Source organism: Mytilus galloprovincialis, chromosome 2 (genome assembly GCF_965363235.1).
Source record: "Mytilus galloprovincialis chromosome 2, xbMytGall1.hap1.1, whole genome shotgun sequence".
Lineage (NCBI taxonomy): Eukaryota > Metazoa > Mollusca > Bivalvia > Mytilida > Mytilidae > Mytilus > Mytilus galloprovincialis.
In genome coordinates, this window is record NC_134839.1 from 12,538,558 (window position 1) to 12,557,465 (window position 18,908).

General features: G+C 31.1%; 1 protein-coding gene and 1 long non-coding RNA gene across 2 annotated transcripts; one reads left to right on the forward strand and one right to left on the reverse strand.

Annotated features, from left to right (window-relative positions):
- Positions 1 to 1,260: 1,260 nt before the first annotated feature.
- Positions 1,261 to 10,043, forward strand: LOC143062918 (S-adenosylmethionine-dependent methyltransferase Rv2258c-like). Its single transcript, XM_076234744.1, has 4 exons — positions 1,261 to 1,462; positions 2,840 to 3,024; positions 8,778 to 8,906; positions 9,436 to 10,043. Exons 1-4 carry the CDS (start codon positions 1,299 to 1,301, stop codon positions 10,008 to 10,010), a joined length of 1,053 nt encoding a protein of 350 aa, XP_076090859.1. The 5' UTR covers positions 1,261 to 1,298; the 3' UTR covers positions 10,011 to 10,043.
- Positions 10,044 to 11,610: 1,567 nt separating this feature from the next.
- On the reverse strand, positions 11,611 to 18,104 carry LOC143062920 (uncharacterized). Its single transcript, XR_012974887.1, has 2 exons — positions 17,961 to 18,104; positions 11,611 to 12,068 (listed from the first exon to the last, which is right to left on the reverse strand). It is a non-coding gene; the product is annotated as an uncharacterized LOC143062920 (long non-coding RNA).
- Between the last annotated feature and the right edge of the window lie 804 nt (positions 18,105 to 18,908).

Consider the following 18,908-nt stretch of genomic DNA (forward strand, 5'->3'; position numbering starts at 1 on the left):
TAGACAAAAGCATCATTGGTATCGTCACAGTTTAAATTCAGCCCAGTAGTCGGCACTTCTGTGTTGACATGAATCAACATTGATATGGTCATATTCATAAATTAACTGTTTACAAAACTAAGAATTTTAAAATACTAAGGCTTTTCTACCTCTGGAATAGATTACCTCAGCTGTTTTTGACAAAATGTGGTAAAGAAAACCTAATCACAGATACAAGGCTTAGGTCATCTATTCCTTCTGTAGACACTCCTAATAGTTTTTACAACAATTCAATATTTTATAAACAGTTACTCAGTATTTAATAATGACCACATCAATGACAAATTAGGTAAACACAGAAGTACTGATAACTAGGCTTGTGATACCCATGGTACGAATCCTCCAGCAGCAGCGACACTTATCAAATATACAAGGCTACGTCAGACGCACGTTTCATCTACAAATGACTAATCAGTGATATGCGAATCCAAACAGGACTGACGAAGAGCAAAGTTAAGGAGTTCAAATTGACTGTTGTAATATAATTGGAAAAGAAAAGATATTTATGGTATATCAATAAAGCAAAAGTTTCTTAATACAAACAACAAGTGAAAAGACAGCGAATAAATTGCCGTTCTCCATCTAAAAGTCTGAAAAAAATTATTCACCTCATTTCCAGCTCAAACTGATACTTAGCACTGGTTTGGGGATAATTCTTTGCTAGATGTTGAGGTGAAAAAATTAAAAATATATACTGAATAAGAAAATAAAGATAAAACAAGGTAATAACATAAACGGAATCAATTTTACTGCACCAGATGGGCATTTCCAACAATTAAAGCCTCTTCAGTGATTGAAAAGCAGTAACAAACAAGAATTCAAAAAGTTGTTAAATACGGCTGAGGCAAACTATGACTGGCGGAAGAAAAAGCTTAGTATTTCAAATAATTCAAAAGAAAACAAAAAAAACAGCTTAGAAAATGAAAATTTCATTATTTCTTATAAGCACAAACACTGGCAATCGCGATGATTTCTTGACCTTGGTTGGTAATGTCCAGTGGTAAGAAGAAATCATCAAAGATAGCCAGCTTAAAATTAGGTCGATGAATTTCAATGTAATAATACTATTTTAAATGATTCTAAAGATATGTCTTATTGTTATTGTTACATATAATCATAAAAATAAGTATTCATAATTTTAAACGCGTATTTAGCTGGGAAAAAGTCATTGTCAAGGTTAAGTTTTTAAAGAGCGCAACAGCTGTAGGTAAATATTTTTCGAATACATTCTTATTTACTTCCTTCGTATATGTGATATAATGGCAGACGATAGTTTTTGCGATGTTGAAAAAATGGTAAATGATGGTCTCCATAGTATGGTACTTGCAATTGGATACAAAGTTGGAATCGTTACTGTTCTAATAGATTCAGTAGAGCCAAGTACTGCTGAAGAAATTAGCAATAAGGCCAATTTGAATAAACGGTAAGAAAAAACATTTAAATGCACGAAAAACAAACTCTTTATTTGAAAAGTTATATTTTAAAACAAGTAAAGTAGTAGGGGTTTAAGTTGTTTTTTTAAGGGGGTAATATCACATTTGGAATATCTTGGGCATTATGTATTTCCATGTTATTGATAATTAATTAACTCACACAGACTGAATCATGTGAATAGCATCCTTACATTTTTACAAACATCAATCGATGCAACAGGATTATAATATATCTACATCTATATATCTCCTATATATATAACAAAATAATTTTGTAATGGCTAAATGATTATCATTCCAATACGTTTTAGATTTAACCAAATTGAAATAGCCGTCTTCATACTTAAGAAAAATTAGCAAGAAAATATTCTTCGAATAAAAGATATAAAATTGCGTATCATCTGGAGCGAGTAGTCGATATGCAAATTAATTGACGATCAATCAATTGCGTAAGCGAAATTATATTTTCAAATTGTACGTCCTTGACCCAAAGTAGACGAATGAGATAACTAGCATCCACATCGTCATATGGTGGCAGCTAACTAATAAGACACTTTTTTTTTAATATGGCCTTATTAAACCTTTTTGACAATGATTTACTTGATTAATTATAAAAAGGAAGTATTATGTTAAAATAGGGTGCAATTTGTTTCTCATCCTGAATGTTTGTCCCATATTAAATCGTACTTATATTGAAACATTTTATACTTTCCATACAATTAAAGATAGTGGTTTTACAGCAAATATTTTAGCATTAAAACAAATTATATATTACTTAGTTTCAGATAGTCAACTAGTTTTACAATTGGCTCGACTTAATAAAAGTTTTCTTATAAAACATGTAAACGCAGTACTTTAATTCTCACGCATTTTAAGTAAGTGAGAAACAATATAAAAGAGGGTGACCCCGAACTAACCACCGATAATAAATATTTACTAAAATATATCAATGTAGCTGGACTGGATGCATACATACTCAGCTATATCTGTTCGCCATATGAATGACACACATAATGCGTCGTGCGGCACGATTGCCTGCTCTTGTGAACGTTAAAGTAGGATTGCAAAAACTATTTGAGCGGTCCGTAGCACGTAGCTTGCATTTGCATGGGAAAACTCAGTACAATCTAACATACTTTTTTTTTTAAATATGTTGAATTTGACACAAACGATAAACATGATAAAATGTTGAAAACAAAATCTGCAATGCATATTATTATTGTCTCCGAATTTTCTACCTATAACACTAGTAATATGAATCGTTGTTACTAATAATTCAAACTGGAAGGCATTGATCAAGTTCATGCAATATTGATATTGATCAACTACAGACGAGTTTTCATTTAGAGATTTTAATATTTCATTAGGTATGTAGAGGAATGGCTGATTTGTATGACAGCCAAAGGGGTTGTGAAAATAGATGATGGCAAATATTATTTTCCAAATAAGAAACAGATTAGTGAGGCTGCATTTGTGTCCACAATGCTCCCAATATTTGCAGAATGCTTCCCAGATTTGGAACAAGTGATGAGGAATAAGACAGAAAATAAAGGTACTTATTAATCATGTGATTTATCTATTTGTGTATAATATGTCCACCAACCAAGTTACATAAAATGCATTGATCTACATCTAAGTGGGTTTATAAATATACTCATCATAGATACAAGGAGTTAAATTTTATATATATATATGCGCCAGACGCACGTTTCGTCAACAAAGGACTCATCAGTGGCGCTCGAATAAAAAAAATGTTAAAAAGGCCAAATAAAGTACGAATTTGAAGAGCATTGAGGACCAAAAATTCCTAAAAGTTTTGCCAAATACGGCTTAGGTAATCTATTCCTGAGCTAGAAAAATATTAGTATTTCAAAAATTTTAAGTTTTGTAAACAGTTGATATATAAATATGACCGTAACATTCAAAATAACTGATTTTAGACGCTCTTTTCGTCCAATTTCAAACTCGGACACTAGTTTTTGTCTCAATCGTTTTCAATCAAGCAGTAACATAGATTTTGATTTTTCAAGAAAAAATTCATTGCATTACCATCGGGGAGATAGGACCTTCGGTAAACAATAGTTTCTTATTCATAGTAAGTGTACTCTTTCTCTGTGTTTGTCATAAAACCTCCAGCATTGACTCATAATATCATAATCAAATCGGGTCAAGTGTATGGACTATATTGTATAGTGTGGCAGAACATACACATTTATCGGATTTCAATATTCTTTTCAATAAAGCCCTATGTCAAAATTGCATACACGAACCGTAATTTAAGGATTTCCCTTACTGAAAAAATCAGCCTCCTGCAAACATTTGCTGCAAGTCTGCTGCGAACTTGCTGCAGACTTGCAGCGAACATATAGTCCGTGTTTACGGCGTGTTTGCTGCAAATACGCTGCAGGCCTGCTGCAAACAATTTACCATGCAAATGAGTGTTTGCCGCAGACCTGCTGCAAACATTTATATGCAAATGAGTGTTTGCTGCAGACCTGCTGCAAACATATTTATGCAAATTAATATTTCTCCTGCCTGTTTGCTGCAGACCTGCTGCAAACATTTATATGCAAATGAGTGTTTGCCGCAGACCTGCTGCAAACATATTTATGCAAATTAATCTTTCTCCTGGGTGTTTGCTGCAGACCTGCTGCAAACATTTTTATTCAAATCAATCTGTTATACAATTAACCAATGTCATGTTGTGTACACATCATTTTACCTATATTACACAGCAAGTTCTTGAAAAGTTATGTTACACCCATCCATTCATACAATAATTCAATTACTTTATCATTTGAAAAATTGTCATAGCATAAGTTTATACCCTTCAACATGTTTAATAAGTTAAATTAATTCCAAGTACGTTCTCAAATGAATTACATGCATGAATCTTATTAAGTTAAAAACATTTATTTGAAAATTTCTTTGCGCATGTATATGATTATATATATACAGCTATAGTTAAACTAAAATTGTCACAAAATTCAACTAGACTTACATATATTTTGTAAGTTATAATCTCTAAGCATATGAGGGAGTACTGTATAATTGCATGGTTACATATTAGAAAAATGTATTATAAACCTCATGCAGATATCTGTGGAAGGAATGAATTTCATAAGTTAACATTCTAAGATGAATATGTACTTACAAATTATGTCTTTAAAAACTAATATGTTAATTTCCAAACTATAATGCCTCCCTGAACACTAATATATATCATGACACAAACATCACCAACGTTTTCAAATTTCAAATTTTTATCTTCCAGGAAGTTACCAATAGGCATGCTCAGTCGTTTTATGTAGTTTCTTGCAATGCTCTTGCAAACATATAAAATTGTCAAAGATTCCTGCAATCTAGCTGCGAACATCCCTTATATTCTAGTTTTTCCTGCAATCTTACTGCAAACATATTTGTTTCTGCAAGCTTGCCGCAAGCTTGCAGCAAAAAGCTGCAATGTTTGCAGGAGGTTTGCAGCTAGCTGCGAACATCTGCAAACATTATTCAAAGGGTTCCTGCAAGCATTTTGTTTGCAGCAGACCTGCAGCAAGTTTGCAGCAGATCTGCTGCAAACATTTCAGTTCTGTAAGGGTTGTTTAAAGTACTGTACAGCTGTAATAAATTAAGTTTTATTTACTTTTTTCATCAATGTTTTTTTTCTTACATATTTAAATATATACTTATTTAGATTTTTTTCGAATAATAAAGAATAGATTGTTTTAATCCACAACTTTTATTATTTCCCTGTCATGTTTTTTGTTTATCCTCTTCCGGTTCATTATATTACGCATTATAAAGTTAACTAATATAAGTGTAACCTTGAATTTCATGGGTTGATAACCTCGTCTTATGTAACCTTGTCTTGAAAACGGAACAGTCTTAGGCTATCAGTTTTCAAGGACACTAATATAAAGACATGTAAACAAGAATTGGTTATTTCACCATTTACACGTATTAGATTGTCTTACCGCTTTTTGATTTTATCTTTTTATTATATATCTTAGTCAACAAAAGAATTGATACACAAGTCTGAAGTTCAGTTTATCATAAAATATAATAAAAAGGAAATCTGATAAACTATCCAATGAAAAACATTCATTTTCAAAGCAAATGCTTATGATTCAAAAAATCTGATCATATTGGAAATATCAAGTTATTGAACACAGGTGTCAAATTTATTTTGCAGAAAATAATGACAAAATTCGGCACTAAATTTTGAAAATGGTAACATCCTCAAAGACATTCAAAATTCTTAGCAGAAAATAACAAAATTATATCAATTGGGCAATTATTTATTCACCTTGGTGCGGTGTATTCAATTTCATTATATATGGAAAATACATTGTCTTGTATCGTTTCGTTTGTTTACTAGTATATAATACAGAAGTTGTAGCCAATTTAAGTATGTTTTAAATATTTACACCATGCTGATATGGTCTATGCAGAATGATATTTTCAATAAAGATAAAAGGGGAGGAACATTTGATTTGAGAAATAAATTCCGTTGAAATATATAATGAACAAAGGATCTTGCAACTGAGTTCTTAATCCTATATATATGTTCCAGACCATATGAGTATTTGGACCGTACGCGTACGGTCCGGACCGTATACGTATACTCGTACGGTCCGACCATACGCGTACGGTCGGACCGTATGAGTATACGCGTACGGTCCAGCAGAGCAGACATGTTTTGGGATCATATGGGTTAAATTTAAACAAACATTTATCCAAATCTTTATTTTTAGTTATACAAATTGTTATTATTACAAATAGATGAATAAAGTGAATAAGCGAACAATTGACATTAAATATTTGTTTAATTGTATATCTGAATCCTATTTTGTTACTCTGGACCAAGGTGACACTTGCTACAAATGTACCACAAGGAACGTCATATTTTCTTTTACATTAACATGATTTGTTCATGCATGTTCCTTTGTCTTTTTTTGTAAAGTTCCTTAATATTCTATAACAATTGTCTCCCCACATTATGTTTACTTCCGATAACTTCAATTTCAATAAGTATAATGGGCTGCATGCAGTTAACGAATTACTGACATGCTAAATACAGGAGATTAACAGATTAAATAAGCGTGATTATTTTAAATAGTTAAAATATTAAGTTTTTATTTCCATTACTATTGAACTTTTTATATTAATTTGAGAATTAAGTTCTGTTGATCTGTTATATACATTTGTATCTTATAAACTTGATTAACTTCTTAATGTTAATCAGACCGTACGCGTACGGTTCGACCGTATGCGTATTTTGAAAAAGTACGCATACGGTCCAGACCGTACGCGTACGGTCCAAATACTCATACGGTCTGGAACATATATATATGCATTCTACATTTTTATTAATTTGATAAATATAAAAATAAGAAGTAGTTTTATTACTCCCAATGAGACGACTCTCTATCAAAGACCAAAATAACAGTACTACATAAAAAAAACATGATATCCGTTAACATTCAATGACATTTGGGCGAAAAGCAAGAGGCAGACAACTGACTCTGTTATTTTCTACTTACTAATATGCAAATAACCTGTTATTTCTATTTTATTTATTAAAGCTGGAATACTGGTGATTATATTCAAGACATAGACACATCCTTCAAATCGTATATATTTTACAACACAATTTTTATTAGACGGAATATAAACAACAATCTACGACTTCAACAGTTCTCAAAAATTGACAAAAGAGAAACTATGTCAATTTCTGAGAAAAACTACTAAAACCTATTGCAAGCTTTCAGTAAGAGAACAAACTTTTAATATGAAAATTGTCGATAAAATTAATTTATTTTGTTCGTCGTACCATTTACATTAATGTTTAAAGTGACTTATAGACACAAAAGGTCGTGTGTTAATTTCTGTTTTTTATATTTCACTGAATTATATAATATTTTGTGAAAAACAAATGTCGCTATAACAAATAATTTACTTACTTACTTACTTACTTATAAATTTGACACATACTTATCTTTGAAAGGATGATATAAATCAATACAAAGATTAAGAGCTAGATATTTTTTTTTAATTCTAACGTGTATCATCAATTTCAAAAATGGAAAAGATTCAATAGGTTAGCCTATTAAATGGTTTAGGATTTATAGCTGTAACTGAGATGCTAATCCTTAGTTTTGCTTAGTTGGCAATGTAATTTATGTTCTTAACAAAATCCATATTTTTATGTAGGGATGCAGTCAGTTCTGCATTATGTAAAATGTTTAACAGAGTAGTAACCAGTTATGATAAAACCATTGTTAATCCACACGATAATGCAGACGATTTTGTTTCGATATAGTGTATTTACGTACATCCATCGATTCATATCGAGTATAAATTCAAAAAACAATATACGAGAAATCTAGGAGAACTTTGAATATTTTGCAAGTAATCAGATACAACTTAGAGGGTGGCAATTAATTGCACAAACAACATATTGACCAGATGTAAATGATTATAAAAGTACAAGGAGCAATCCACGGTCTACAACACACCACATCGAATATTAAAGATTGTGTAACACGAACAACACCGAAACCTTTGTATGATCAAATATAAGGGTCTCAACTTGAAAAAGAGTTGTTTTTTTTTTCAAAAAAAATAAAGAATAAACAAGCTAGTCGTCTACAGAAACAACATGAACATTGAAAACAAAAAAGCACAAATACCCTAATGAAACCTAAAACCATACTAACGGTATACTGATCTAATTTAATGTTGTCTTAAGATCTAGGACATCGAGAACATGTTTCTCGTGAGTTCAGACAGACATATCGTATCGGCAAAGTAATTCGTAACTGTCAACACAATATATCCACATTAAAATACCGAAGAAGTGTTGTGTTGTTTGTAGCGTTCCACGAATTTGTATAACATTAGACACACTCTGTTGTTCCTTTCGACCATTTAATGTCTTGTATTTTGGCATGTTCCAATATGATTTGAATTGTAAGTATTAAAGGCACGAAATAACTTCTTATTTCATTACTTCATGATGTAAATAATTACATCATTCCAGTAATTAAATAAGAACTTATTGATAATTAATAAAAGACAAAATAAATTATATAAATACCAATATATCTCATACAAGTAATAGGTTTAGCAGCTATAAAACCAGGTTAACATTTTGAACATAAAGAAATACATCTAGGAATAGAAGAGTTGGGTTTCATTTGTTTGATATGTTTAAGCTTGTGTTATTGCCACTTGATAAGAGATTTTTCATTATGATTTTCCTTCGAGTTCTGTATTTTAGCTATTTCATTATTTTTTTTCTAGGCTATCCATTTCCCCAAAAAGCATTAGTATGGGAAGGACAGTATAAAGAGCTTTCTAGCTTTCATGATGTTACATGGCTCGAAGATAATGTAAAACCTGTGATAAAGTCATACTTTAAAGATAACAAGAGTAAGTAGCAATGTCAAAAATGATATAAAAAAAACTGACGAAGCATTGAATTTCAAGGTTATTTTACCAAGTCAGGAATTTACCAGTTGTCCATTCGCTTGATTTGTTTGTGCTCTTGATTTTGGCATTTTGTTTAGGGACTTTCCGATTGGTATTTTCCTCGGAGTTCAGTATTTGTTGTGATTCAACTTTTTAAGTTAACACATCTCACGAACTTTTAAATAAGTCAGAGAACGATAAAAACGATATGTTAGCTTAACCATAAAAAATAAATAGAAAATAACTTTTATTCAAAAATTTCAGAAAATTTTGAAACATTATAACGAAATGAAATGACACATCTCGAAAATTAGCATTTTTGGACGTCTCTAGTAAGTAATCATAAATAAAAAAAGCAACAGTAGTATATCGCTAATAGAGATGACCTTTACACTCATTATTCGAAAATGCTCAAGAATAATAAGTAGATCCTGATTTTATTCAATAAGATGATCAGCCTTAAATCATAATGTTAGTTATTCTTTCACAGTAAACGCAGAGACTTTCAACATCTTAGATTATGGATGTGGATATGGTAAACTAGCTTTTTCGTTAGCGAAAACATACAGCAATAGTTTGGTATGGGGTGTAGACATAGACGCTGCTGCAATTGATGCTGGTAGAAATAAAGCCCAAAAGAACTCTTGTTTAAATGTTTTCTTTGAAAAGATTGTTGATGGAAACATGCCGGATGTTTGGAAAGAAAAGTTCGACTTCATTATTATGTCAGATGTATTACATGATCTGCCAGACCCGAACACAATTATGGCGAATTTCAGAACAGTATTAAAACCTGGTGGTTATGTTATAGCTTTTGATCCACCTATTTACACTGATCACAAGAAAAATATTGGCTATAACGATGCAATAGATTTTATGCCCTACAGTGTATTTACATGTTTACCTAACAGTATGTCAGAAAAGCCAGCGATTGGTCATGGGATCGGATGGGGTTATGAAGATAAATTGAAGTATATTGAAAGTCAAGGATTCCAAGTTTTGGCAATAGATGGCGAAGATGTCAAATTTCCAAAGTGGAGAATTGTGTTCCAACAGAGTGTTTGAAATTATTTTATTTTATTAAACTTTTTGTGATAATTCATTGTTTTCTTTTTGAATTAAGTTTTACTTAACCAGTATTGTATTCATCGTGAAATTAAATATGATAAATGCTTTACCACAGTTGCAAATAATCATGTACAAACGATCAAAGGAGAGAAACACGTTTTTGTAACCAGTGATTCAAATATCAAAGACCCAAGGACAAGGATGTAAAAAGTATAGATTACTGCACGGTCTTTGGTAATGAGCCAACCACTTACTGTATAGTGTGTTATAAATAAACTTTACATGTGTGTGTTACATTTTAATGTTGTGTCGTTGTTCTCCTCTAATATTTAATGCGTTTCCCTCAGTTTTAGTTTGTTACCCCGATTTTGTTTTTTGTCCATAGATTTATGAGTTTTTAACAGCGGTTTTGAACATACTGTTGCCTTTATTTACACATATATCATGCTAAATGTTGTTTACACAGGACACACGTTTCGTTTACAAATACTCACCATTGACGCTAGAATAAAAAAAAGATAAGCAAGCTAAATATAGTAAGAAATTGGATGGCATTGAGAACCAAACAATCCGAAAGGTTTTACAATAAACACGTACAGCTAAGGTAATATTTTATTGGGGGTAGAAAATGAAAGTCCCAGGAATAAGAGGATGTGACCAATTCAAAGATAAGGCTTATGATATGACTTCAGTTTATAACATTAAAAAAAAAATTATGATACAACCACTGGACACCCGGCTCTGAATTTGGACATGCACATAACAAATATGGCGCGGACACGCTATTCGTTTACAAAAGACTACCAGTGACGCTAGAATAAAAACAAGATAAACAAGCAAAACATGGTAAAAAGATGGATGTCATTAAGGACCAAACAATTCGAAAGTTTTTACAATAAACACGTACAGCTAAGGTAATATATTATTGAGATAGAAAATAAAAGGCCCCGGAATAAGAAAATAAAACTAATGCAAACGATAAAGCTAACGGTATGATTTCAGTTTATAACATTAAAATAAAACAATTATGATATAAGACAACCACTGGACATCCGGCTCTGACATTAGACAGACACAGTAGTCAGCACTTCAGTGTTGACATGAATATCAATAATATGGTCATTTGATATAAATGTTTTGTTACAAAACTTTAAATTTTTCGAAAAAACTAAGGATTTGTTATCCCAAAAATAGATTACCTCAGCCGTATTTGGCACAACCTTTTGGGAATTTTTGGTCCTCAATGCTCTAAAACTTTGAATTTGTTTGGCTTTATAACTATTTTGATCTAAGCGTCACTGATGGGTCTTATGTAGAAGAAACGCGTCTCTGCTGGATTTAATTATAATCCATGTCCCTTGATAACTATATAAAGAATATGGCGTGGTTAAACAATGTTTTTGAGCGTTCAATTCTCACCGTAAATAACACATAAATACAAAATGTGTATTTTCTTAAACCAAATTTTAAACTCTGAATTCAAAAGAGTACAAAAAGTCTAGCGTTAAAATTCATTCGTCGCTATTTTTTTTTTTTTTTTTTTTTTTTTGGCGCAAGCTGCAGATGCTTTAATATTCTTGTATAAACAAAGCACATATGTATCCAACATGTTTATTTTTATGACATAGATAAGGCCTAGTATAAAAAGAAATAAACAAATGAAACGTTTTTGTAATTTTGAAATGTATTTCCTATTTTTATAGCATTAAAATACAATAGAAAGATAGAAAAACATGCCTAAATAGAAATCAAATTCACATTTATAACACAAAAATACCGAAAAAGCTTTATTTGAATCTTTGGTTTACAAACATGTTCATCTATATTTTTTTGTGCATCACATAAGCTCCAGATCCGATATCATTCCTTTTATTTTTCCAGCAGGTTTTTCTGCAAATTGATAGGTTCCAGTATTTGTTTTCTGGTTATCATATGTTACAGTTGCATTTTTTGAAGAATGGCTGACTTTTATATCAACTGTATTTTTATCGAAAACTGATATAGTTGATAATGTTTTCTTTGACACAGAAGGAACATTAGTTGTCGCCATTGTAACTGAAAAAAATATATTCTTCATCACTTTTAAAATTGCTTTGCACGTATTCATAGGTAAACATATAGGCGAGCTTCAGTTTTGTATTCAACTTTAAATAATTTTCATGCACTTACTTGAATTTCAACACATTTCGTTTATTATGTTTGCGAAATTACAGATAATAAACGTTTGCATTGGATACATCAGTTTGGTGAATATACGTTCTAAAAATCAAGTTTTGCTAAATAAAAAGATTTTCTAATCTTTTTTGTGTATGTTATTTTGTTACTGTTTAAAGCATGCATTCGTATGGATCATTGTTGCCCTCTTGATGTTGGGTGTTTTTTCCGTCGTCAGAGTTAACTGCTGATAATAGAAGAAATTTGTCCGAAGGCAGCAACAAACTGGTTTAACCCCGCCACATTTTGTATGTGCTTGTACCAAGTAAGCAGCCTGTAATTCAGTGGTTTTCGTTTGTTGCTTTATATCATATTTGTTTTTACGTTCCTTGTTTTGTACAAAAATCAGTTTGTTTGTCTACTCGTTTGAAATGTTGTTTTACATTTGTCATTTCAAGGCTTTTAATGGCTTACTGTGCAGTTTGAGCTTTACTTCTTGTGAAAGGTCATACGATGACATATGTATGTTAATATCTGTATGATTTTGTCTCTTGTTGAGAGTTGTCTCATTGGCAAATATGCCTCTTTTATCCTCTTTAATATGAGACATTTTTGTACCTCATTGTCTAGGTATATAAATGAGAACAAATATGACTGTCAGTAAGACAACCATTCACCAAAGTTCGAATGAAGTGCATTTAAGCAACATAGACAACGCAAGTATTTTAAAGCATTCTAAGACGTGTCACGGTACTTTTCTATCCCAAATTCATGGTTTTGATGTTATATTGGTTATTCTCATCGGATTTTGTCTAATGCTTTGCCCGTTGCTGTGTGTGTTACATTTTAATGTTGTGTCTTTGTTCTCCTCTTATATTTAATGCGTTTCCCTCAGTTTTAGTTTGTTAACCCGATTTCGTTTTTTGTTCATAGATTTACGAGTTTTGAACAGCGGTATACTACTGTTGCCTTTATTTAACAATGAGAAAACACAATAACGTATAGTCGGCTACAAAACAATCCTGACAGGAATAGTATGAAACAATTCAATTTACAAAACTAACGACCTTATTAAAATTAAAACAATAAACGAGAAAACAGGTATGACAGACATGAACCAACGAAAACCCCCTGATCTACGTACAGGCTCCCGATTTGGGACAGGCACGTAAAGAATATGTTTGAAGTCGCTAACCCTCCCATAACCTGCGACAATGGTGTAATACAACAAAAGAACAAATGTTTAGAAAGTATGTTCTAGAAAGAGTTCTTCTTAAACTTGGTAAATCATATAGTTTTACTTGTAAATAATCGAGTGTTCGAATTGACTGACCATTCGTTCCTTTGAACTCGGACAAAGATATAGTCTTCTTTAAAGAACATTCAATAAATCATAAACACTCTTTTGAGTAAGATAAACTCGTACAATTCATAAACAATAAACTATTCATAAAAATAAAAACTTTGCACGAATCAAATCAAACTGATATTTTGATAGCAAAGAATAAATAAAGGTTTGTGTTTTATAAGATTGCAAAACACAATATTATCAAATATTGGTGATAATTAACAATACTATATAAATAATACAAGTATCAGCCTCACTAAAGAGATAATTTGCTACCTTGTTTACGCAGTCGGCGATTCTCTATTACATATATCCTGCATAACTCACGTTATATACGGTAAAAGATAACTAGCTGTGGATAATTTCACTCTCATATTCAAGTACAATACCGAAAAAGGTGTAATTACCCTATTTAGATGATTAGAATCAATGTCTCAATTTCGTAAGATTACTTATCATTATTTCTGTCATATATGACTTGGTACAGACATTTTCAAATGTAGAAAATGGTGAATTGGACCTGGTTTCATAGCACTACACCTCTCACGTTTACGACAGTCTCATCAAATTCCGTTATATTTACAACGATGCGTGAACAAAACAGACAAAATAGGCATTAGCCCTTTTGATAACTCTTATAGTATAATAGGAATTTGCTCCAGTGACAATTCTGATAGTATCAAAGAAATTTGTCCCAGTGCCAATAATGACAATCTAATAAAAATTGACCCCAGTAACAAAATGACACGAAGCGTGCGCCATATGGCTAACAGATACAAACAAAATATCAAAACAAGAAAACTAAACGGAAATTATTCAATATGTCCATTATACCAATTCGTGCCCCAACTGATCCTCGAAATATCTTAAGTGTAATTAATGAATCTTGAAATTTTGTGTACTGTATTGATACTGATTGAACAGGATATTTGTCGAGAAATTAAATTGAAGCTGGTAAATACACATCTTTATTTGCAGTTACGGTTCCTGAGCTTTCAATTTCGCTACGTGAAACGGATAGAAATTTACACAAACTGGTGTTCAGCTGTTGCTTTCGTGTAAATGCAAAAGGGATGCAGCACTTCTTAATGTAAGTGTAAGAAGCAAAATATATTGTACAATTCGCGATACCATAATTCACTCATATGTTAAAACAAATACTACACGGAATTATGTTTTGTATTTTGTAAATAAGGTTTAGCATGTGGTCATTGAGTTAATAAATGTATAGTGTGTATCAATGTTTTTTATAACAACCTCCATGCTGTAAATTATTGTATACGTAATTTTAGTGAAATTTTGTACAAATAAGGTTTATTACTGTAATTTGTATAAGCACTTTAATTCATAATTGGCACATATTTTTTTGTTCAAATATTAATATGTGCAAAAGGATAATTTGTACACAAATGTACCGGATCCTCTAGAATAGACGATACTGCGCAGATAAGGAAAACATTATGTAGTCTAGATATCTGCACAACGGTACTTATATAAGATGATAATACAAAATGTATACGAAGATGATGTTAGCCTTTGTTTTCTGCTCTTTGATCGCGTTGTTGTCTCTTTGACACATTCCCCATTTTCTATTCTATTCTCAATTTTATTTATAAGTGCTTTGAAAAATCAACCTAACAATTCTAGAGTAGGTCTGATTCTTTACTTCTCCTTGTATTCATTATTCCCATTGTTCCTATCGATTTTATTTCACGGAGTATGGTAAACATATCTACTATTTTCATACATGTATATCATATAAAAAAAACTTCTCAATCAAAGTTCATTTATAGTCATTCATAGTCTGAGTTGAATGAAACATTTATCATTTAATATGGAATTGTCTCCAGGTTAGTTTACAAAAACGAATTAAATTTGAAAAAAACACAATAGATATGGAAGATTTTAAAGAGAGATTCGAACGCATAAGTCAAAGACAAACTGAAAATTCCACTGCAACAAAATGGAATAGCCAATAAAATCTGCGAATAGAAGAAGACGACCAAAACTGTTTTATTGTTTCTTGTTTATCATTTATTACTAAATATCATTTATGTAAAATTAATATGTGTGAAAACAAGTAAATTTTCTGTTATTATGTTTTCCTTTATATTAGGACTATCATCAAAACAAAACACAACAATTATATACTCTATAATGCCTTAATTATACAAATGTTTGACAATAATCCCATGGGAAGAGTTAGTCAAATAAATTCGATATTTCCTTGCATATACATTGATTAAATATCAATGTGCTATATGAAACGGTGATGGTTTTTTATTTGGTTTGTAAATAATAAAACAATAAGTTTATTATTCCAATATATTTAGAGTCGTTGTCGTTGTTAATTCCCAAAAATATCGCGTCGATATTTTTGGGAAACTTCATCTTAAAATCTAGCATTTTGATTGCTTTTTTAGCCGGACTCTCTATATAGATATAGGAAGATGTGGTGTGAGTGCCAATGAGACAACTCTCTATCCAAAAAACAATTTATGAAAGTAAACCATTATAGGTCAATGTACGGCCTTCAACACGGAGTCTTGGCTCACACCGAATAACAAGCTATAAAGGGCCCCAAAGTTACTAGTGTAAAACCATTCAAACGGAAAAACCAACGGTCTAATCTTTATAAAAAACGAGAAACGAGAAACAGGTATAAATTACATAAACAAACGACACACTACTGTACATCAGATTCCTGACTTAGGACAGATGCAAACATTTGCAGCGGGATCAAACGTTTTAATGGTACCAAACTTTCTCCTTTTTCTGAAACAATAGTATAACATCACAACATAGAAAAACACGATAAAATATCAATTGGAAGGCTTAAATCAATCAAAAACGTAAATAAACACACTATGACTATTTCTGATTATCGCTATGACAATCTATGGTCTTTGGTGGATAATCAACAATCAAAAATCTAACAATAGGTGATTAAAATTGAGAATGGAAACGGGGGAATGTGTTCCCTGATATTTCGGACTGAGATTAACTTTTTACTTATATAAAAAAAGAATAACTGAATATACAAGATAAATACATACCTAAAAGTGACAACGACCCGACCAAAGAGCAGAAAATAGCAGAAAAATGATGACTTTGATTCATAGACAACACAATTTCCATTTCAGTTTTTTATTACTATGATGACACTTGTTGAGGTATGTCGTAATTTACACGATGTTGTGATAACATATTCTCATTCAAGGTTTAGACGACATTTAGAAACACTTTGACAATTTTCACTTATAATATATATAATGAAAGAAATGTCACTGTTGTGTCTATGTGACGTCATCTTATATTGTCGCTTTTTTCATATCTATTAAACTATGAGAAACAAAAGAAAAGATGTCACATATCTCTACAATCTAATGAAATAAGAACACGTAAACTCAGTTTGAATTTTACCAAGACAATGAAGATAACAATCATCTAAGGACTTGAAATGTCAACTTTTAGTCCTTAACCTTAAGTGAATGACTGTCTTGTTTACAATCATATAACACCTGCTATTCTAAAACGAGGATGCATCAAACATACGTGCTGCCGTATTGTATAGCTGAAGCCAAACACGTATAAATTTTCGTTGTTCGAATCGCTGTTCTTTATTAGAAACGGTCAGAGTCGAATATTTGAAAGCTAAAGACGCGAATTGATATATGAAATACGAATAAACTAAACAATTTAAACATATACAAAGAAAGTAGAATTCACCAAAAAAATAAATGACAAATGGAAATCTGTTCTAAATATATTATTAACATATCTGTACAAAGTTTGAGTTACATAGAAGGACTCCTTCCAGAAAAAATATAATTATGAAAGGATCTAATTTCTCTGATATCATAATGAGAGCTAACATAAGGGTATAGTGGCCTTAACATGAAAACAATTATAAGGGTTTCAATATCTTATACTCCTTCACAATAACCTTTGCTGTCCAAACTCAATTCGTTTGCAAGAGAGGGACGAAAGATACCAAAGGGACAGTCAAACTCATAAATCTAAAACAAACTGACAACGCCATGGCTAAGAATGAAAAAGACAAACAAACAACAGCACACATGACACAACATAGAAAACTAAAGAATAAACAACACGAGCCCCACCAAAACACTAGGGGTGATCTCAGGTGTTCCGGAAGGGTAAGCAGATCCTGCTCCACATGTGGCACCCAATTGATTCGCTATTTTTACCATTTTTAACAGATTTGTGCATATAGAAATTTTCATATATTTTTCACCAATTATCTTTACATAAATACAACAATTTTTTAAAAATAAATTAGTAACTGTGACATTCATAATAAAATACTAAATACTGTTTTAATAACTGAATAATATAAAGATCTGTTTCCAGATGTTATGGGACGAGGAATACTTAAACTAAAATAAAACAATAATAATGAAATCTACAAGATAATTATTTACCTTTAGCGTAAAAGATCACAGTATCAACTCCATTAACAGTATCTCTGTTTGTATTGATTGTAGTATACAGGTATAGTATATTTTACAGTTAATATGTCTGTCGATTTACCGATTCTCATTTGCTAAAACCATAACAGGTTTAATTACAAGATATGCTTACGCATCGTTAGTGTAAATTATATATTTATATGGATGCACGAAATGATGCTTTATTGAATATGAATTAAAGGAGATTGCATATATATACGTCCATTATTGGATAATCATCAGTTTTTTATTTGCTGTGTTTTATTTTTATATCTTGGACAGATTTCAATCAAACTTCGATATTATATAGTTACACAATTTTATTTTGAAGGATGAACTCTAATGCAGTTACTTGTATATTTTTATAAATGTTTTCCTGTTATAAACATTCCTCATCAAATGGAAAGTCTTTGTTTAATAAAGTTCTATGACCATTTCAGGACGGTTATTTATAGATTAACTATTACATCAGTGCAAACAAAGTTAAAAGGTGGCTATTCATTTTATAAATCATTTTCCACAGAAAAAAGTACACTTCATAACTGCAGATAGGCACTAAAGTAATCCTTTGTTTATGATTTACGTTGCTCTGATTTAGAAGTTCGGTTGTAATTGACGTTTTAAACTGCAGTTTTAAATGATGTCATGAAATGCAATAAAAAAAGTTGAAACAGTTGGAATCACAGCAGAATTGTCGAAATATTAAATATATGAAAATATCTTTAATCTTAATAAGACATTTCTCACAAATACACTCGACAAATGTTAATGTAATAAAAGGATAAAACTTATCAATAAACTCATCATATATACGATCATTGAGATGTAGCACACCAGATGCACGTTTTGTATAAAAAAAAAATTAAACGCGAAATAAAGTACAAAGTTAAGAACATTAGTGATCCAAATTCTAAACGTTTT